At 43.0% G+C, this 22,616-nt stretch overlaps 1 protein-coding gene across 1 annotated transcript in view; it reads left to right on the top strand.

The window, feature by feature from the left end:
* rad51 (RAD51 recombinase) overlaps positions 1-7,401 on the top strand; it is a 131,276-nt gene extending 123,875 nt beyond the window's left edge. Inside the window, exon 10 of the mRNA XM_038783538.1 lies at positions 6,426-7,401. Within this exon, the coding sequence (XP_038639466.1) occupies positions 6,426-6,549 (124 nt within the window). The 3' untranslated portion in view covers positions 6,550-7,401. The remainder of the gene's footprint in view (positions 1-6,425) is intronic.
* The last annotated feature ends 15,215 nt before the right edge of the window (positions 7,402-22,616 follow it).

Raw genomic sequence — 22,616 nt, 5'->3', positions numbered from 1 at the left:
AAAATAAATTTAGAGTACCCAATTATTTTTTTCCAATTATGGGGCAATTTAGCATGGCCAATCCACCTACCTTGCACATCTTGGGTTGTGGGGGTGAACCCCACGCAACACGGGGTGAATGTGCAAACCCCACAGTGACCCAGAGCCTGGATCGAACCTGGGACCTCGGCGCCGTGAGGCAGCAGGGCTAACCCACTACGCCACCGTGCTGTCCCTGAATCGCCAACTTGGTGACTTGCTTACACTCTGGGGAGGTGGGTTCTGCGAAGGCTGAATAATCCAATCCTGGATACACAGACTCTGCAACAGGTTTGACAGGTGGGTGGGACGCTCTGGATTCTGTGCTCTTTCTGTTGTTCACGCTCGGCCTCCTCGTACTCCACCTTGTGACACTCAAAATGATTGGTACGTTCGCAGATGCTTCTTCTCCAGTTTGTGGGTTCTAAGGCAAGCAATTCCCATGTGTCGATGGGGATATTGCATTTATTTAGGGACGCTTTCAGAGTGCCCTTGTAGCATTTCTTCTGCCCTCCTAGTGATCGCTTGCCTTTGTTGAGCTGGGAGTAGAGCACTTCATAGATTATCATAGAATTTACAGTGCAGAAGGAGGCCATTCAGCCCATCGAGTGTGCACCGGCTCCTGGAAAGAGCACCCTACCCAAGGTCAACACCTCCACCCTATCCCCATGACCCAGTAACTCCACCCAACACTAAGGGCAATTTTGGACACTAAGGGCAATTTATCATGGCCAATCCACCTACCCTGCACATTTTGGACTGTGGGAGGAAACCGGAGCACCCGGAGGAAATGCACGCACACACGGGGAGGTTGTGCAGACTCCGCACAGCCAGTGACCCAAGCCGGAATCGGACCTTGGACCCTGGAGCTGTGAAGCAATTCTGCTATCCACCATGCTACCGTGCTGCCCATGGGCTCCTGTTTCAGGAGTCTTGTGACGGGCATGTGGACAATGCAGTCCAGCCATCACAATTGGTCGAGCGTGATCACTTCCTTGATCTTGGGGATATTGGCCTGGGAGAGGGTGCTCTCATTGTTACACCTATCCTGCCAGTGGATTTGCAGGATTTTGCAGGGGCAACATTGATGATATCTCTGTGGGGATTTGAGTTGTCTGCTGTAACTTGCCCATGTTTCTGATGCAGACTAGAGGTTGGAGATCACAGTTGCTCTGTCGACCATGACCTTGATGGTGGATTTGAGGTCTTGGTCTTCGAACGCTCTGTTCCTCCGGTGTCCGAAGACTGCACTAGCGCATTGGAGTCGATGCTGGATTTCATCGTTAATGTCTGCTTTCGCCAAGCGGAGGCTCATGAGTATGGGAAGTAATCTACATCAGTGTTTTTCAAACTTTTTTTCCCCGGGGCCCACTTAACCAGCCGACCTCCAGGCCCACTTAACCCGCTGGCCAGCCTCTGCGACCCACAATTTTCACTTTTAACGTGACATGCTTGGTCCTCATGATCTCACTTGCTTTACCATTCAATGTTACAATTTATGATCAGGACTTCAGCTGACAATTTAAGTTCTCGCTGCATCCTTTGGAAAAAAATCGAGAGGTTTGTCCTTGAACTCGCCATGCTTAGTCTTCAAATGCCTTTTAAGTTTGAAGATTTGAAGTTTTCACTTGCCAGTACTTCCCTGCATATAACACACATGGGCTTTGCATCCTGATTTGTATTGGCAAGATTAACAATGCATACCGCAAGAAATCATCCTCGTACTGCTTTGTTCCCGATTTCAGTTTCTTCATAAGTTGTTCATCAGAGTTCCTGGAACAATGAATACAGCTCCCACCAGCACTGCTTTGTCTTGCCATGGACTCTCCTAAGAAGCTCTCCCCAGTAGATTCAATTGTGAGATCCTGACTGTTTGTGTCTCTGGCCCTCTCTTCCTTCTTACAAAATGATCCCATCTTCAGTTGTTCACACAGTCCTGTTGCTTGCTGGCAGCCACAAAATGGATGAATCTCTCCTCCGGATTCGGTGCCTAAAATGCGCATCAGTGGATGTGCCAGGTGTGTGACCCACTCTCTGCTGCTGTTTCTGGCGGGAAGACTCCAGCATTCGCATTTAAAGGCCGGTCGCGGCCGGCATTCTGAAAAGCCGGTTGTGGCCATTGGGCGCTTCTTCCGCGATCGAGAAAACCATGCCTGATCACTGTGCGACACCTGCCCATGACCCACCTGCAGGTTGTGACCCTGACGTTCCAGGTACTGCAATTCAGTGGGTGGGGTGGGGTTGGGCTGGAAGGTATCTGTATGTGGATTCTTTTAACGTGGGGTGGTTGTTGCACACCAACCACTCCATGCTGCAGGCAGCGTGAAGTCTTGGCTCAGTGGTAGGGAAATCTGAGGCGACTGGAGACATGTTTTGCTGTAGGATATGGACAAACAAACACTCATCGTCCACCGATCATCTGCCTGCCTGTTAGTGATGTCATTTTTAAAGGGTGATGAGATTTTCCCTCTCTCTTATGCCTTGCGGTCTCGTCAACCCCAACCCTATCCCACCCACTCACTGAATTGTGAGACCTGGAACATCAGGACTCTTATGGACAACACTGATAGCAACAGTCTCCCCCTGCTTGCGCTGCTACTCTCGCCCAGACTGCGGCAGACCACTGTTCCCAGTTCCCTGCGAATAACTCATTCCTGAATCTCCAAAGCCTGTCCACCATCTGAAAGGCACAAGTCAGGATTGTGGTGAAGTTGCATGGATAAGTAAAACTCCACACTTGAGCTTGACTCCATCCAGGGAAAAGCAGCGTGTTTGATTTGCAGATCCACCACTTCAAAGATTCTATCCCTCCAACACTGATGCACAGTGGCAGTAGTATATACCATAAAGAAAGTGCACTGCAGCATCACACCAAGGCTCCTTCAACAGCACCTTCCAACCATGAACACTGCACCACCTAGAAGGATAAGGACAGCAGATGCATTTGAATACTACTACCTGCAAAATTCCCCCCAAACACATACCATCCTGACTTGGAACTATATTGCTGTTTCTCCGCAGCTGCTGTGTCAAAACCCTGGAACTCCCTTCCAAACAACACTGTGGGTGTACACAACATGGACTGCAGCGGCTCAAGAAAGATGCTTACCATCACCGCCTTGAGAGCAATTAGGGAAACTCAATAAATACAGGCGCAACCTCAACACCCACACCCCATGAAGGAATAGAGAAAAAAATGCACATTTCCTCATGATTTAAAATATTTCCACGCCAAATAAGCTGTTGGAAATGTAATTGATGCATTTCATCTCAGCACCATTCTGGTGCTTGTGTTCACTTTGCTGCAGGAGTTTATCTGATTTGTATTGTACTTTGTGTACTATTTAACGACCTCCTGGTTGTTTGTTGGCCAACATTCCATTTGCCTTCCCTATTGCCTGCTGAACTTGCATGTAAGCTTTTTATAATTTAAGCACGAGGACCCCAAATCTCTTTGTGGCAGTTTTCTGCAGTCATTCTACATTTAAATGATATTCAGCTCCTTTTTACTACTTACCAAAGTGCACAATGTTGCATCTTCCTCCATTATTTTTCATCTGCCAAGATTTTGCCCACTCACTTAACTTGTTTAAATCCTTCTGGAGACACTTTGTGTCATCCTTCCCATCTATTTTTGTGTAATTGACAAACTTGGCAAGAGTACATTCACTTCCCTTGTCCAAGTCATTAATATATATTGTAAATGATTGTGGCCCCATCACTGATCCTTGTGGCACTCCAATAGTTACAGGTTGCCATCTTGAAAATGCCCCCTTTATCCCAACTCTTTTCCTTTTGTCAGTTAGCCATTCCTCTATCCATGCTAATGTACTAACCCCAACACCTTGGGCTCTTATCTTATTAAATAGCTTTTGGTGTGGCACCTTATCAAATGCTTTTTGGAAATCCAAGTATATTACATCTATTGGTTCCGTTTTATCATGTTCGTTAGCACCTCAAAGAATTCTAATAAATCTGTCGGGCATAATTTTCCCATCATGAAACCATGTTGACTCTGCTTGATTATGTTATGTATTTCTAAATGCTCTGCTATCAAATCCTTTATAATGGACTCTTGGCATTGTCCCAATGACGAATGTTACGTTAATTGGCCTACATTTACCTGTTTTTCATCTCCCTCCATTTCTGAATTTTTCCAATCCTTGGACTTTTTCAGAATTTAAGGATTCTTGGAAGATTACTACCAGTGCGTCCACTATCTCTCTCTGTAGTTACTTCCTTTAATACCCTAGGATGCAACCCATCAGATCCAGAGGCACTAACGGCCTTTTGCCACATTAGTTTCTCTAGTGATAGATATAGTATTCATTTCCTCTCCCACTTTTGTCTATTTTTATAATACTTGCTAGTTTACCCTCATAGTTTATCTTCTCTCTTTTTGGTCATCTTTTGTTGTTTTTTAAAATTTACCCAATCTTCTGGATTACCACTAATCTATGCCACAATCTACGTGTTTCTTTTTTCAGTTTAATACTATCCTTAACTAACTTGGTTAGCCATGGTTGATGTATCCCCTTCCTACAATCCTCCTTCCTCACTTTATTGTGAGTCATGACTTATTTTCATAAACGTCTGCCATTGCTGATCAACTGTCTTTTCTGCTAAACTCCTTTCCCAGTCAACTACAACCAACCTTGCCCTCATTCTTTTGTAATTATCCTTATTTACATTTAGCACAATTGCTTCTGACCCAAGCTTCTCAACACTCAAACTGAAGGCTAAATTCTACCATGTTATGGTCACTGAGGATCTTTTACCCTGAGATTGTTTATTAAATCTGTTTCATTACACATTGCCAGATTCAAAATAGCCTGATCCATGGTTGGTTCCACAACATATTGCCCTCAGAAACTGTCCCGAAAACAATCCATGAATGTTTCCTCGTGGCTACCTCTGCTAATTTTGTTTCCCCAATCCACATGAAGGAAAAAGTCACCCATGATTAATGCACTGCCTTTTTTTACATGCCCTCATTATCTCCTGATTTAATCTCCATCCTACAGTTTAGGGGCCTTTGGACTACTCCCACCAGTATCGGCTTCCTCTTGTTATTTCTTACCTCAACCCAAATGGATTCCACATCTTCTGATACAAGATCATTTCTTGCTATCGTACCATGTCCATCTTGCACCAACAAAGCTACCCCACCACCCTTTCCTGTTTGCCCATACGAAAAGTTGCATATCCCTGAATATTTAGTTCCCAGCTTTGATCTGGGAGAAACGTTGATGAACAATCTAGTTGTTAATTTCCACCTCTGCAATAATTGCTGCCTTGTACGCATCAAAATTTATCTGCCATCCAAACGCTTACCTATGCTTTTGAATCTTAATAGACTCTTCCTAAACTTTCCTTTGCTGGCCTTTTATCCTCTTCTCTGCAAAATCAAAAGTTCTTAAAGACTGGTGTTTGGAACTTAATCTGCACCATTCAGCTCACCTGTAACCTTTCTGTTGGCCTAGATTGATTCCCAAACCCTTAATGAAAATTCCAAGTTCTTGTCTTTCAAATCCTTTGAGGCTTTGCCCAGCCATATTTTTGCAACTTACTTTAGTTTTACAACTCCTGTCATATCAATTGATCCTCTAATTTTGGCCTTTCACTATCTGCCTTCTCTTTGTCCCACCATTGGTGAAACAGACTTTAATTGTTTTGGACACGTTCTCTGGAAGTGTCTTTTGAAACTCCTCTCTCTTCCTATGAAAAACACTTTTCAAAACTCGTCTTTATAGCCAGGCTTTTGGTAACACTTAGGATCTTTTCTGTAGTAAAGACAGTGCCCAAATAGATTGTGTTCTCTCAAGACATTGTACTTGACCCTGTCAGGAGCATCCAGCTCATTGGAGAGCTAGTACTCTTGTTTTTTTTTGCCAAATTCTTCTCCTCCTTCTTTGTTAAACATTCACATTTTCCTGGAATAGGTTGTTTACTATTCAATTACTTTTGAAATATTGATGTGTTAACAAGTTAGTTCACCGTGGAAGTTGATCCTGTTCTCAGCCAATGTCCTGTTATGAATTTTCAACAGAGGGTATTCAATGGCAATAAAGAACAGCGACTCCAGCTGATCATCACCCTCAAACTCCAACTAACTGTAGCAGCCATCTGTTTCTCTGAGACCAAACCCAATTCCCATCAGGATTTGATCCATTATGACTCAGCTGTCCGCTGAATTAACTAACTGAACCATTTCTATAATAAAATTCTATGATTAAAGGATCCTTTTAAGGTGCCTTTTCGTAATAATGGGGACTAAATATTCTTGTGAATTAAGAGTAAAGGACTGTGAAAAGGCACATCTTTACATAAAGATGACAGATTTTATTTGTGGGGACAGCGGCAAGGTAATTGCACATTTTCTACCTATCCTTCGTTTTTTTTTTCAGGTTGTACTTGAGGAAAGGGCGAGGTGAAACCCGAATCTGTAAGATTTACGACTCTCCTTGCTTGCCTGAGGCAGAGGCTATGTTTGCTATCAATGCTGATGGAATTGGGGATGCTAAAGACTGAATGTGAATGACCCTTCCTCATCTTGTACAGGAAGCTACTGGCTGCAAGTGATCACACTTAAGAGGACAGTCAGTAATACTTTTGTGTAGACATTGCACTGACATGGTGAGTGTTGAAAGCTCTTTGAACTTTGTGTCAGCTTTCAGCTTCAGTAAATAAAGCTGCGCTTAGTTGTCACCTCATGTTTCAGACATTGAAATATTGAAATTGGGAGCCATAGGGCTGATGATTTCTTATGACCCCATGTTTGTAACGTTTGGCAGACATTAAAGTGGGCAGAGAAAACTAAATTGAACAAGAATTCATTTCGCGTTTGTGTTAAATTCCAGGCTCATTAGCTGCAGTTTCAGTAGCAGTAACTTGAACCTCTGCTTTGTGAGACACTACTGTGGAGGTGATTGGTAACAAACTGGAAACCTATTGAATGCAACAGGTGGCCTTGTAAGTACCCTTCTGGAAATGGAAGAGACTGAACCACATAGAGACCATTGATCAACTATAGCAAATTGGCTCACATGCCATCCTATAGTGGGTCACTGAATCTATCCATGCTTCAACAAGATTATTAGAAAGTATATTCCCTTCTTTTGATTTTGTTTCTTTGATTTGTTTGAAGCACCAAGGTTTGTTAAGGGTGTAGAAATGAGGTATATTTAGTGCATAATTTTGTTAAACTGGGTAACAATAAAAACACATTGCTTTAACAGAGGAATTTGCAATGCTTCTGTTTCTTAATGCATCCTAAACAGGGTGTCATTTATCTTTTATAACTAAAGCTAATAACAAGCCATTCTTGGTAATGATGGAAAACTTGAAATTCATGTAAATAAACTATTATGACAATTACGTTAATTTCATCTATGCAGTTTTTAATTTATTAAAATGTGCTCTTCAAGCCAAGGGTTGGTAGTGATGCAGAGTGAACCAAGTTTCATTTTAAAATCACAGTATTCCTGGTGACATCATATGGCATAGTGGGTAGTGTACCACTGGGCCAGAAGCTCTGGATTCAAGTTCCACACCAGGATTTGATGGTCAAGGAAGGTGCATTTGTAATGCAGCAAACAGGTTGAGCTTAACCTGCGAATCTTTCCTCCCTGAACTGTAAAATCGTGAGATATTAAACTCCAACACATGGACATGACCTTGAATTGTAAAATATAAATAGAAAAGCCGCAGCATGACATATAGGAAGTCAGCTATACCGGTATCATCGGATTAATTATAACATCACAGAAGGTTCAGCAAACTTTGGCTATTATGAAACCGGAAGAAAACATTATCACAAACAATGGTGCAAGATAATTGCCATTGCCTAATGCAAGTCAGAGACTGGGAGAGACATTATCACAAACTGTGGTACAGGACGACTGCCATTGTATTCCTCACTTGGGCAGGGATTGTACTGTCTTCTGTTAATGGAACCAGTATGAGAATTGATTATGCCCATCCAGTCCCATCTAGATCAGGACATGGAATAAACTAAATGTTTGGAAAGGTATTTACCACTGGACAATTCAGCAGGATGTCAACTGGAGATCTGTTTGTGACATTGTGATTATGAATCATCATAAAAGGCGGATGGCACTAGATCGTGGTCACTGCAGTCAAAAAAGAACAATGGGATTGGTCATCTTTTGACCCAGGCCGACAATCAACCGCAGTGATGACCAATTGTGCAAGTAATTGTAAGTCCCAGCCAAAAAGAAAGATTTACACTGGGGTCATATTGTAAGTTGCTGTCAAATTGTAGAAGGGCTTTAACTATGGTAATTCATGTAAGTTTTAGTCAACTTTGTATAGGGAGTTTTGTGTTGTGGATTTTGTGAAAATTCCCAACAAGTCGCAGGAGGGACTTAAACAAATCAGCCAAATAAACAAATCAAACTGAAGTTTCCCCAAACTCTGTAGTGTGCATTTTGCTCTTGTAATTATTGCGAACCAAGGACTGGCGTGAGGGGGAATGGGAACCTCATACATATGCCAATGGCAGATGTTAAGGGTGGAGAGATTTCCAGACAACCATGCAATAAAAAGAAAATTGGAACTTTATCACAATTAATAGCAACTCAAACCCCTTGTTGGGGGGAGAGGGGTGGGGGGGGGGGGGGGGGGGGGGGGGGGGGGGGTGGCAGTTTGCTCGGGTTGATTGGACATTTGGTGTGGGTCAGATTGGTGAAACAACATGTGATTTGGTCCCCATTCCAGCTGGTGTGGATTTTGGACCTTCCTCCTTGCCCTACTGTGTTGGAGATTGATGCACTGTGGGTCAGACCAGCCTTCGTGTCGAGAACAGAAAAATTAGCATTACGGGGTCGGATTAGCATGGTTTGCGGAGTAAAGATTCTTCCATTTTTGCCCATTGTGTCTCAGCCGTGAACATTGAAGAACCATGTTAAATGTTTCCTAAATCAGCAATTGATGTTGACACCTCCTCATTTAGGTCAGTTGTATCCATAGCAGCCATGATTTGTTCAGATTATTTTCACTTAAGAATCATGTAACGAGTGTTTATAAGAAGACTCATCCAATCAGTCTGAGCTGGAATTAAAGCCAGATTTTGAAGGTGAAAGACCTATGTGTAACCCAGCAGTTTAACAATTTATCGAGAATTAACAATGAGCCAATTTATGTGACATAATCTACACAAGTATTTATTTCCTTTGCTGCTGCTGATCAAATAGATTTGTTTAGTTAGGCACATTGATATCTTGCAGTGTTCTGTTCTCCTTTGAATTGTCATTTGTGAGTTCTGCAAAGGAAAGGTCTTGTTTGGCCTTTGACGCACTCAATAAGACAACAACAATGCAGGCACCATCACATAGAATTTATAGTATGGAAACAAATTCAACTGGTCTGTTATGTTCCACACAAGGTTCCTCTCACCACTCTTCATTTAACACTGGCAGCACACCTTTCTATTCCTTTTTCCCTCGTACCTACCCAGCTTCCCTTCAACTTGAGTTGAGCACAAAAGGCAAGCACTGATGATGGAGTGTTTCACTGATGGACTTTAGGGGAAAATGTTAAACTGCGGCCCTTTCTGCCCTATCGGGTGAAAAAGATCTCATGGCTCTATTTTGAATAAGAGCATGAGAGTTATTTCCCAGTGTTCTGCCCCCTAATCAGATTCACCACAGATTACCTGATCATTATCACGTTGTTCGTGGGAGCTTGCTGTGACAAAATTGGCTGCCGAATTCCCCATTTGCAACAGCACATAGTCTTCAAAAATACATCAATAGGTATGATGCTGAAAGGCACTATATAAATGCAAGTTTTTTCTTTGTATAAACCTTTACCACGTCTGGTATTGAACTTCATATTCTTACCACCCTTTGAGTGTAGAAAATTTGTCTAAATCCCTTCATGGAATTATTGGCAACTACACTTTTTTGGTCTCGCCAATAAATTGATGCATCTTCTTTATGTTAACCCGATCAAACCCCTTCATAATTTTAAAGACTTCTATTAGATAATCAGTCAGCATTCTCTTTTTATAAAGAAAAGCACCCAGGTCGGTCAGCCTTTCTCAATAAGTATAACTTAGTTCTGGCGTTATCTTTGTAACTCTTTTTTGCATCTTTTCTAGTATCCTATATCTTTTTCATAATATATAATCCAGAAATATGTACTGTGCTCCCAAATGTGATTCAACCTTAGTTTGATGCAACTTTAACATACTTTCAAATCTGTTGCTCTTGAAATGGAAACATAGTGCTTTGTTTGCTGTTTCGTTGTCACTTTAATGATTTCTGTGCTCATAAGGTTCTTTTACTCCTTTCCTAATGTAGATCAGTGATCGGCAACACACCTTGTGAGTGGGCCACCTCTTTCATCTCAGTGGGTTGAAAAATTGAAATCGGGCTTGTTCACTAACCATGACCCCATGAATCACATTACATATATTTAATACATGCTGAATATTTCATAATGAGTGATAGTAAATAGTGAGTCATTTATATATTAATAGAACTACCATCAACTTCCAGTGGCAAAAAGAAAATAAATATTTACACTTTGGATGCAGAGGGAGCATACGACTCTCGCAGTCAATGTTGTGAGCAATCAGACCTTGCTTTATGTGTGTATTACTTCAGTCATACTGGTAGGAAAAACACTACACAGACGGAAATCAGTGGAAGTGCAACCCTGTGAGTTGGCAACGGTCAACAAAATGTCTCTGAATCCAGGTGGGCCGCAGGTTGCCCACCACTGATTTAAATTGTTTTTTATCCAAACAGTAACTCCAGTTGAAGAACATAAGGTTTGCATAGCCAATGTTCCTGTAGTGTTGGCTTATTTGGTTAAATTCACTCATGATTATGATAACTACAAGATCAAACTGCTTATTAGAAAAAACTTGTGACTCAGTGGAACTTCATTTGTATTGTTTGTGGAAAGCTGCTAAACATGTTGTTTTCATTATTTATAGCTGATCTGCTTCAGAATATTATGTGAAGTTAAATAGCTGTTAGATAGCTGTTATAAGGGGCTGGTTTAGCACAGGGCTAAATCGCTGGCTTTGAAAGCAGACCAAGGCAGGCCAGCAGCACGGTTCAATTCCTGTACCGGCCTCCCCGAACAGGCGCCGGAATGTGGCGACTAGGGGCTTTTCACCGTAACTTCATTTGAAGCAAACTTGTGACAAGTGATTTTCATTTTTTGCATTTTCATGCTCTGCCCTGGGTTGTAACTTCCAGCGGCTAAACAAAGTATTGAGCTAAACTTATACTTTGATTACCAAAATAGCCGATTGAATTCCTAATTGCCATATTACAGATATTTATCTAGTTTGATGTGCTTTAGAATGTAATTGGGTAGCACAGTGGTTAGCACTGTTGTTTCACAGCGCCAGCGTCCCAGATTTGATTCCCGGCTTGAGTTACTGTGCGGAATCTGCACGTTCTCCCCATGTCTGCATGGGTTTCTTCCAGGTGCTCCGGTATCCTCCCACAAGTCCCGAAAGACGTGATTGTTAGGTGAATTGGACATTATGAATCATCCCCCCCCCCCCCCCCCCCCCCCCCCCCCCCGTGTACCCGATCAGGCGCCGGAGTGTGGCGACTCGGGGATTTTCAGTAACTTCATTGCAGTGTTAATGTAAGCCTACTTGTGACACTAATAAAGATTATTAATAAAGATTTGTTTTATATTATTGAACTTAATCTTTTTGTGTGTGATAAATAAAGCCTGCAAAAATAGTGTGGCAGAAATGATGCCAAGCGGCTTAGTTATAATTATTTCTACATTTACAAATAATATTATGAATAGCCAGCTGATTATCACATTTTTCCCCTACAGTTTCTGATGTTTGATTTTTGAAAACGTTAATCTTCAAGTTGGCAGAGCCATTTTTAGTTCACAAAATACACATTGCAACGTCAGGTATTGTGTCAGTGTATTACTGGGTTGCTTAGCTTTATTCAGTTCATGCACCATCCCAGAGACGCTCACGTCGGTTGGGTGCTGTTGTGAAAAGACTCATTGGACACTACTTGGTGCGCACCACACAGCTGCACCGTACATCAGGCAGAGGTAGGACCTCCCGAGGGACGAGCTGCCATCCAGGCGGGTTTCAGGATTCTGGAAAGGACAGTCCCATCGATCATGGAGATGCAGTCTCAGAACCAAGGACGACATGAGGGGTTGTCGCCGAGCATCCAGCACCTGCTGGTGCAACTGGAGGAGTCCAACTGCGTGAAGGAGCAGGAGGTGGCGCCGACCATGTGTGCCACCCAGGCGAACACAGCATGGGTGTGTCATCTGCAGGTGCTCGTCGGGGTACATGCATTCTGTTGATCAACCCATGGACCCGGGGCATGTCAGCGATGGCGGCAAACACCACTGCTCTGGTGGCTTCGGTCCACATTGAAATGGATGCATTGAGCTGACTGGGCATATAGGGACGGTGCGGATGCACCTGTGACAGATCCCCACTTGGTGCAGGGAAGGGCCCCATCATGTAAAAGTTTAGGGCGACCAGCATCTTGATGGCCACTGGGAGCGGGTGTTGTGCCCCCATACCCCCGTCGTGCCAGGTGTGCCATGATCTGGCAGTTATGTCTCCTTGCTCAACTGAAGTGTTCGGTGGCATGCTCGACTCGATAGGTCCTTGAATGGATAGACGCTACCGGTGCACATGAGGCCTCATGGGATGCCTCATTTGCACATCCTCCTCCGTGGCCAGTTGGTCAACCAGTTCGCCACCCTGGACAGCTGTCTCCTGTTCCTCTGCTGCAACCTCTGCTGCTGCAGCTTCCTCCTCCTCAAGCAACTCCAGCTCGTACAGCTGCAGGACATCCCCCAGAGCTGCGGCTACTAGGAGGAAGGCTGCGGTCGCTGGTTGAATTCCAGTATCTGCCGGGGGTGAAAGATACATACACCCTGCCCAACCAGCTCTGTCCCATATGTCTCTCGGTGCACCCCTGGTCCTGTCGTTCCCATAAACCGTGGTGGCCTCTGTCCCTGCTGCCAGGGGTACTGTTGGTTGGCACTGCCCTTGCCAATGGTACATTCTGCAGCCTGTAGGGGCTACAGTGGCTGTTGCCCTTGAGTGGGCCGCATAATGGTGGCCAGTTTGAGTGGGGGGTGGGAGTTGGGGGCACCCATACGCCCAGTGTCACTCTGCAGAACCAGGGGCCAAGGTCGGTGGTCAGTGGAGTGCACAGCAAGATGGCTGCCTTGCAGGCCGCGGCAACGGTGGTCCCTGATTGGGCCGCACAGCCTATTCTCTGGGCCCTAGACAGTCCGGTCAGTGTCTGCCTTGGCAATGTACAGTTGCGTTTCTCTATTTCCTACCTCCTCTCCCTCGTCAGCCACAACGCCGGTTTCACGATTTTAAAGGCACAAGTGAATTGTGCCATCAGGAACTCGGCCCATCGGAGGTGGAGATTCGCGGAGACGCTGGAGAATACCGTGTCGGCCCCGCTAATGTTATGCAAACAGCGTTTATTACATATATGTTCCGGACCATTGATGCCGCTAGCGAGGTGATGGAGAATTGCGATTTGGCGTCAAATAGGCGCCTGCCACGATTTTAGTGTCCAAACCGATTATCTGACGGCAGTGATCTCTGTACATCAATATAAATGATCAATATATGCTATGCTAGTACAGGCAATTGAACACGAGATGTCTTGCCATCAGGACCTATATTAAAAGCTTTCCCGCTCTTTCTGAAGGAGTGGGTATCAGGAGTGCAGAGAGATCAGACATAGGAAAGCTAGAGAGAGAAGTTATTAGTTATCAAAGCACTGTATTGTATAATTTGATTAGTTATGTCTACAATTGTTTCTTTGTTTTACTAGTTGAGTATTAAGTAAAAAGAACTCTATTTATATTGCTTAATAAATTAGCTTATCTTTACAAGAAGATGACTCATTTCAACAACTCGGCTGGCTCAAAAGAATAATATATATAACACAAAGTACGGGCAGCACGGTAGCATTGTGGATAGCACAATCGCTTCACAGCTCCAGGGTCCCAGGTTCGATTCTGGCTTGGGTCACTGTCTGTGCGGAGTCTGCGCATCCTCCCCGTGTGTGCGTGGGTTTCCTCCGGGTGCTCCGGTTTCCTCCCACTGTCCAAAGATGTGCAAGTTAGGTGGATTGGCCATGCTAAATTCCCCTTAGTGTCCAAAATTGCCCCTAGTGTTGGGTGGGGTTACTGGGTTATGGGGATAGGGTGGAGGTGTTAACCTTGGGTGGGGTGCTCTTTCTAAGAGCCGGTGCAGACTCGATGGGCCGAATGGCCTCCTTCTGCACTGTAGGATATATGATATGATGATGTAACATGGTACTAGGTTAAATTGGGCTTTTAAGGAAGAGTAGTGAAGAAAATTTTAACAAAAAAGTAGAAAAATCGGAATCAACTATTCGACTGGTGAAGTCATCGCAACTTCGGAATCCTCGGCAAAAACAGGGTGTTGATGGACCAAGTGCAGACATCTAAAGACCATTGGTAATCTGAATTTAAATTGGAAGTTGTTTAAACAAAAAATCCAGCTCTATCTGGAAGCTAGTGATTTAAACGCTGCGTCTGATGCAAGACAAATCGCTTTGCTTTTGACCCTAGCAGGACAGTAAGCACTTGAAATCTATAATTCATTTAATTTTGCTGCTGGTGAAGATAAATTGAAGTTTGAACAAATCATCGTGAAATTCGATGACCATTGCAAGATGCAAACTAATGAAATTTTAGAAAGATTCATGTTTCATAAGCGAGTCAAAAAAGTTGGTGAATAACTTCATTACAGATCTCAAACCTGTAACTGCTGAGCTTCATGATTCTCTTGTAAGAGATCAAATTGTTTATGGAATAACTGATGATACTGTACAAGAAGCTTTAATTCGGCAAAATGAATTAATGTTGAAAATCACAATGGAGAAATGCATCTCCGGTGACCAAAAGTCAGTATTGAGAATTTTATCCCAAAGAAAAAGACATGAAAGTCTACCACAAGGCAGCTAAAATAAAAATGGTGTCACAGGCAGCACAGTGGACTGTTTGGAACAGCAGCTATCCAGCGCATGGATTTTCCAACTCGGGACATGCGCACCTCGCACAGAAATGTGAGACTCTGCAAAAGAGGCCCGCGCATGCGCGAACGTGACTAATACGTCAGAGCGACAGGATTACGTGTCATAGGTGTGGCAATGTCCACTTAAAGGGAAATGGCCCTGCTTTTGGAAAACGCTGTCTGAGATGTTCCAAAATGAATCATTATGCTTCTCGGTGTCAATCATCCGCAAGTTATCCTCCTTCTGCACATAAAAAGAACAAAGTGAGAGCTGTTGACAAAGAGGAACAAATCAACATTCAACAATATTTCACACAAGATGATGAAATTTTCTCGTTAGAAAATACTTTCTTTGTTGGAGTTGATTGAGGTATCCACAAAGACTATCTGCACGCAAGCATGAATGATCTTCAAGCAACAAAAAAAGCTCTTCACGAAAATAAAAAGGATCTTCAAGCAACAAAAGATCAAGAAGTCAACGTCGTCAGCAACGAATGGATGACTACTGTCCATATTAATAATCTTCCAATCTGATTCAAATTAGACACTGGTGCTTCATCAAATTTTCTCAATTCCAAAGATTTGTCTATGAATAAAAGTCATCGTGACATAATTCCTCCAGAGTGTTCTTTAAAAGATTATAATGGCAATCCAATTTTCTCACTTGGCTCGTGCTGTTTGAGTGCCACTAACAGGGACATTCACAAACAAATCAGATTTGAGATAGTGGATGATAGTCATTCTTCACTATTGGGTGCTCAAGCTTGCAAAGATTTGAAGCTCATTCAAAGAATTTTCCTCAATACTTGTGAATCAGCTACAATTAAAGAAGACATCCGGCAACCTTTACATGAATCCCCTGATGTATTTCAAGGCATGGGAACACTGCCATATCAGTGCAGGGTACTTTTGAAAAAAGATGCCATGCCTGTGATACATCCACCAAGAGGTACACCAGCTCCTCTTGGAGAAAGATTGAAGGCTAAACTAACAAGATTGCAATCGCAAGGAATTTTATTAAAGGTAAAACAACCGACTGACTGGGTTAGCTCCCCAGTGTGTGTAAAAAAAAAAACAATGGGTGACATTAGAATCTGTATGGATCCTAAACATCTCAATCGTAATATTAGAAGAGAACACTACCCAATGCCAAAGAGAGAGGAAATCACATCAGAAATGGCCAATGCCAGAATTTTTACCAAACTCAGTGCCTCACAAGGTTTTTGGCAGATGCAGCTTGATGACTCCAGCAAGCTTCTCTGTACCTTCAACATACCTTTCGGGAGGTATTTCAACAGAATGCCCTTCAGAATTATTTCTGCATCAGAAATATTTCATCGTACAATGGAACAAATGACCGAGAACATTGTAGGTGTTCGTGTTTATGTAGATGATATAATCATCTGGTCTGGAACACATGAGTCATCTCAGAAGTGTTCAAGAGAATTCGCAAGTACGGTTTAAAGCTGATCCAAGCTAAATGTATGTTTGCCGCCTCTTCTTTGAAATTCTTAGGTGACAACATTACAGCCAATGGTATCAAGCCGGACGAAGACAAAGTAGAAGCCACCAAGTCAATGCAAATACCGCAAGATAAGAAAGCAGCCTTAGGCTTTCTAAGATTTTCAACTTTCTAGGGAAGTTCATCAAGAATCTTTCCAGTAGAACAACTGCATTATGTCAGCTGATCAGGAAGAATACTGATTTCAACTGGACTCAGAGTCAGACTAAAGAATGGACAGATCTGAAACAACAGTTGATTCAAGCTCCCAGCTTGTCCTCCTTTGACCCGACTAGGCCCACCAAAACTTCACCTGTGCTAGTCAGAATGGTGCAGTTCTACTTCAATGAGACTATTTCAATGATTGATTGGGTTCCCATCGCCTATGCATCCAGATCCATGACTGCGACTGAATGTAGGTACGTCCAGATTAGACTTGTGACTGGAATTTCCAAGTTCCACGAGTATGTTTATGGCTTATCCAGGTTTACTGTAGAGAAAGACCATCGTCCACTTGTCAACATCATTGAAAATAATTTAAATGAGATGACACCAAGACTACAACGACTTACGATGAAATTGCGCAGATATGACTTTAATCTTATATATACTTCAGATAAAGATTTATTCATAGCTGACACCTTGTCCAGATCCATCAACACTGATATTCTTCAAGAGGAATCAATCAATGACATTGATTCTCACTTGCAACTTTTCAGAGAGTTACTTCCGGCCACTGATTCAAAGCTTCAACAAATTTGTACAGAAACACAGAAAGATGCCGCTTTGACCAAAGTTATCCATCATTTACAACATGGATGGCCAAAAGGTCATTGTCCACAATACCAGAGCATACAGTCTGAACTGACCATCTTGGATGGTATTTTGCTGAGACAGCATCAAATCATCATTCCATCATGAAGTCAGAAATACTTACTCGACTTCACAGAGGTCATCTAGACATAGAGAAATATAAACTCCGAACCAGACAATCAATATATTGGCCAGGTATAAATAAAGATATCTCTGACAAGATATCATCATGTTCAACGTGTCAAACACATCAGGGTCAAGAATGCAAGGAAGCATTGCAACAGCATGACATAGTTACGCCACCATGGGTGAAAGTAGGCATCAATCTCATACATTCATTTGGTACGATCATATTTTAGTCATTGACTATTATTCAATTTTTCCAGAAGTCATGAAGTTATATGATCTTGCATCCAATACTGGAATCAAGGCATGCAGAGAAATATTTGCCAGGCATGGTATTCCTTGCACAGTCATGTCTGACAATGACCCATGCTTTTTGAGTTATGAGTGGACAGAATTTTCAACAATTTACAATTTTGAACACATCACCTCAAGCCCTCATTTCCTGCAGTCCAATGAGACGGTTGAGAAAGCTGTCCACATAATTGAACAGTTACTGAACAAATCAAAAGATTCACAATCTGATTTATAGTTAGCACTACTTACTTACAGATATCACCTTTTATCGTCAGGTTTATTTCCAGCTACAATGTTATTTAACAGGAACATAAGAACAACTCTATCTCGGCTACATATTCCTAATCCTGAACAACAACTTGTTGTGAAGAAACTTCAGCAACAGAGACTGAAGCAAAGGCAGATTTTGATCTGCATGCAAAAGATTTGTCAAATTTTTTTTTGAATAAACAATTTTATTGAGGTAGTTTTTGGCTTTGTAAACAGTTAGACATCAACAGAAAGAAAGCAAAAGCAAAAATGTGCAAACATCCACGTACATTCAATACTCCAATCGTAACATACTGCACAAGCCCGCTCCTCTCCCACCGGTACTACCCGCCGTTTTATCCCTCCTACTCTTAACCCGCCCCTGCTGACGCTCACTCTTCCGCAAAGAAGTCAATAAATGGTTGCCACCTCCGGGCGAACCCCTGTACAGATCCCCTCAACCCCCCATCCATACTCACGGGGGCAAACCGATGGTTGTCGCAGATTGGCGCCCAAACCGGCGCCCCCGTCTCCCCTACATGCCTCCTCCACTGGCCCCATATCCGCAGGGTCGCCACCACTACCGGGCTGGTGGAGTACCTGGCCGGCGGTAGAGGAGCCGTGACCAGGGCTGCCAAGCTGGAGCCCCTGCACGAAGCCGCCTCCACCCGCTCCCAGATAGACCCCGTACCCACCATCCACTTCCTTATCATAGCGATGTTGGCCCCCCAGTAATAATTAATCAGACTCTGCAAAGCCAGCCCTCCCTCGCTGTGGTTCCTCTCCAGCATCGCCTTCTTCACCCGCGGGGATTTTCCCGCCCAGGCAAAGCTCATGATTATCCTGTTAACTTGAAGAAGCACTGTGGGAAAGATTTGTCAATTCTAAAGAAAAATGATACTGTTCGATTAAGACTTCCTGAAGGAGGTTGGTCTGACGTTGCTCATATCATTCGACAATTCTCTCCCAGATCTTATCTGATTGAAACTTCAGGTGGTAACATTTATAGAAGAAATCGTCGTGATCTACTTCAAGTCAAAGATCAAACACAGATTTTTCCTCATCTTGACTTACATCACAGAATTTCAAAGCAAATTGAACAACAACTACACTCCAATCTGACAATCAATAAGGACATTGAAACGTCTTCATCACCTTTGAGATTAAGATGATCCACAAGGCGAAGATGAAGACCAAATCTGTGAACGTTTACATAATTCTAGTGATTGCTGTACTGTGTAACCCCTCCATTTCAAATGTAAAATTTTCTTTTAATATTTGCAAGAAAATATTTTAAAAAGGGGGGATGTAGTGATCTCTATATCAATATACATGATCAATATATGTAGTGCTAGTACAGGCAACTGAACACTAGATGTCTCACTATCAGGACCTATATTAATAGCTTTCCCACTCTTTCTGAAGGAATGTGTATCAGGAGTGCAGAGAGAACAGACATAGGAAAACTAGAGAGAAAATAATTTATTAGTTCTCAAAGCATTTAATTATGGATGGGGGGTTGAGGGGATCTGTACAGGGGTTCGCCCGGAGGTGGCAACCATTTATTGACTTCTTTGCGGAAGAATTTAATTAATTATCTCTAAAATTGTTTCTTTGTTTTACTAGTTGAGTATTAAGGAAAAAGAACTCTATATTACTCAATGAATTAGTTTATCTTACAAGAAGATTACTGTTCATTTCATCAACTTGGCTGGCTCAAAAGAGTAATATATATATTACACAAAGTAATATAACACTGCCCAATCGCATTTTCCCAATTTCAGCATTAGCCAGTGGAGAAGCCTGCCCTTTGTGTTACGTTTCACTTAACTAACACGTTAAGTCCTATACACGTTACATTAAGTAGTATTTGGCAAACAAATTTATTCGATGAGGGAAAAGTCCTATGAGGGATGGGCACAGGGAGAAGTACAAGTGAATGCTAGAATGCTGGCTACAACAGATCGCAAATGGCAACAAGGGCTCCACACACATCATCTTGGCGATCCCCAAACAAAGGGAAACGCTGGAGTGCAGGGGCACATCCATATGGCGTACACAATATGGCAACGGCCAAGTTGGCTGACCCCTGGGGAAAAGGAAACCCCAGAGCGAAAGGGAGCAGCCAAATGGTGAGGATGGTGACATTAGCCATCTTGAATGGGCCCCAAACAAAGGGAACCCCGGAGTGCACCCAGAAGGTAAGTAGGACTGACCCTGCAGGAGAGGGCAAAATCCCCCAGCCAGAATCTCCCCGGTGAAAAGAACCAGAGTCTTCGCCCATCTGAAAAGGCTGAGAGCTGACATAGTCTTCCTCCTGGAGACTCATTTGAGGGAGAAGGACCAACTGCAGGTAAGAAAGAGCTAGGTGGGACAGACTTTCCAATTGTGCTGCAGGATAAGGGCTAAGGGGGTGGCCATACTGCTCAATAAGGACAGGATTTACAGAGATGTTACGGACCCAGGGGGACGGATGTCATGTTCAGTGGTGTCCTGGAAGGGGCACCGGTGGTCCTCGACACTGCCAACTGGGACGACATGGTATTCATGAAGAAAAGCATGGCAGAAATCCCCGACATAGACTCATACCACGGTTCGAATCATGCGGAAGATCCCCGTACAGGACCCACGGAGAGTCAGATCAAACCCCAAGTCGGGGAACAGATCAAACATGACAAAGGAATTGCTTTCATGGAACAGATGGCGGCAGTGGACCCATGGAGATTCTCACACCTGTGATGAAATGCATAGTAATGTATATAGTTAGATATCCGACCTCTGACCAACAGGTGGGGACAGATCCACCTTGTGATTCCAGCAATTGGGCTGTTGGTGGTTAGTAGCATTAGAAGTAGCTCCAGGAGAATTCACTTATTCGTTATTGTTTGTATTAAAGTTATCTTTCCACGTGTTCATTTTGTTAATGAACTATCTGACGAGATGTTCTGTGTGCATCTTTACCACTGCCATAACACAGAACCAAGAGTTTTGAACTATTGAAGGTAACTACAGAGAAGACAGGTCGAAACAGAATAAACAAAGAAAAAAGAAAATTATTCCATTTACCTGATAAACTAGGGGCAACTGGAACTCAACGCACGGAAAGACTGTGAAGTTAGAGATGGACGGTCTTCACCAGCTTCAAGTAATGTCAACAAGAATTGCTGTGTTTTTAAGCAGCAATTCATGCTTCATGTTACGGACCCTGGCCTGCAGGCACAGCCTGACGAGAGGTGTGCTTTGCTGCTCACGGTAGTAGATCCTCAAACCATTGGAATTTAAAATACCTTTTCATTTGACAGTGAAGCAGAAAGCAAAACCTTTGAAGTAATAAAATACTTTGATCGACATTGCTCCCCAAAAAGAAATGAAACGTTTGAGTGGTATATCTTTCGCACATATAAGCAGAAGGCTGGCAAATCTATTGATAGTTTTCTAACCAACTTGCAGTTGAAGGCGCAGTCATGCAATTTTAGTACGTTAAAGTCATTGAAGATAGTGTTCAGGATATCGAATGATAAGGTACACGAGAGGCTATTGAGGGAAGAAGCGCTTCAATTAAGAAATGCTATAAACATTTGTCATGCAAGCGAGCAAGCTGCACAGCAGATTAGTACGCTCAACCTGAAACAATTGGCGCAATGTGGAAAAAGACACCAGCACCATAAGCTTAGTGACGCATTCCAATAAAGTTGCCAGTGTGGGCGGCCATTTTAAATGGACGACTGGATCTACCATTTTGTGCCAGCGATATGTGTCAATCGACATGGGCCACGACAATGTCCAGCATTTGGGAAGGTGTGTTCCAATTGTGGCAGAGCAACTGACTTGGCGGGTCAATATTTTTCACGTCAAACAGTGGACCAAACAGGATCAGTCAACGTGATTGATGAGATGTACATTGAAGACCTGTTTGTCGTTGATCTGATTTTGACTGAGGACACATTGAGTCCGAATATGCAAAGTAAAGACGTCTCACCAGTTGCGGTGATAGTGATACTATGGAAGACAGAAGGATAATTCCATTGATGCTAAATGGCACGTTGATCAAATGCAAGCTCGACACGGGAGCGTGTGCCAACCGTATCAGTTTGTCAGATTTGAATGGGCTGCGAGTTAAACTGAAAGTCGTCAATCAAACAAGACTACTGAAGATTGAGATTGCGACGTTGGGAGCATGTGAGCTCGAAGCATAGGTACACAACAGGAGTCACATCATACCATTTTCCATTGTCGACACGGACCAAGAGTGAGTGTAAGGTTACTATATCTCTCGCTCATGGATCAGGTCTCAGTCCGGTTGAATAAGTGTCTAAAGCACTCTTTATTTCTTTAAGAATTTGTTTGGTACAGTTGCACAAAATCAAATCGGCAAACTTTCTGTGAGCACATTGAAATGTCCTTGAGACACTGAAGAGTGAAAGCAGTTAAATGTGACTCCAGATTGACAAATTATAAGTCATTTCAACTTGAGGCCTTTTTAAAAGTAATTTTCACGAATGCTTCAAGGATCTCGGATGGCTAAACTTCTCTCTAATCAGTCATACGGATCACATTCTCAAG

Source organism: Scyliorhinus canicula, chromosome 2, assembly GCF_902713615.1.
Source record: "Scyliorhinus canicula chromosome 2, sScyCan1.1, whole genome shotgun sequence".
Lineage (NCBI taxonomy): Eukaryota > Metazoa > Chordata > Chondrichthyes > Carcharhiniformes > Scyliorhinidae > Scyliorhinus > Scyliorhinus canicula.
The sequence above is the reverse complement of the archived record's forward strand: the minus strand, read 5'-3'. Positions and strand labels throughout refer to the sequence as shown.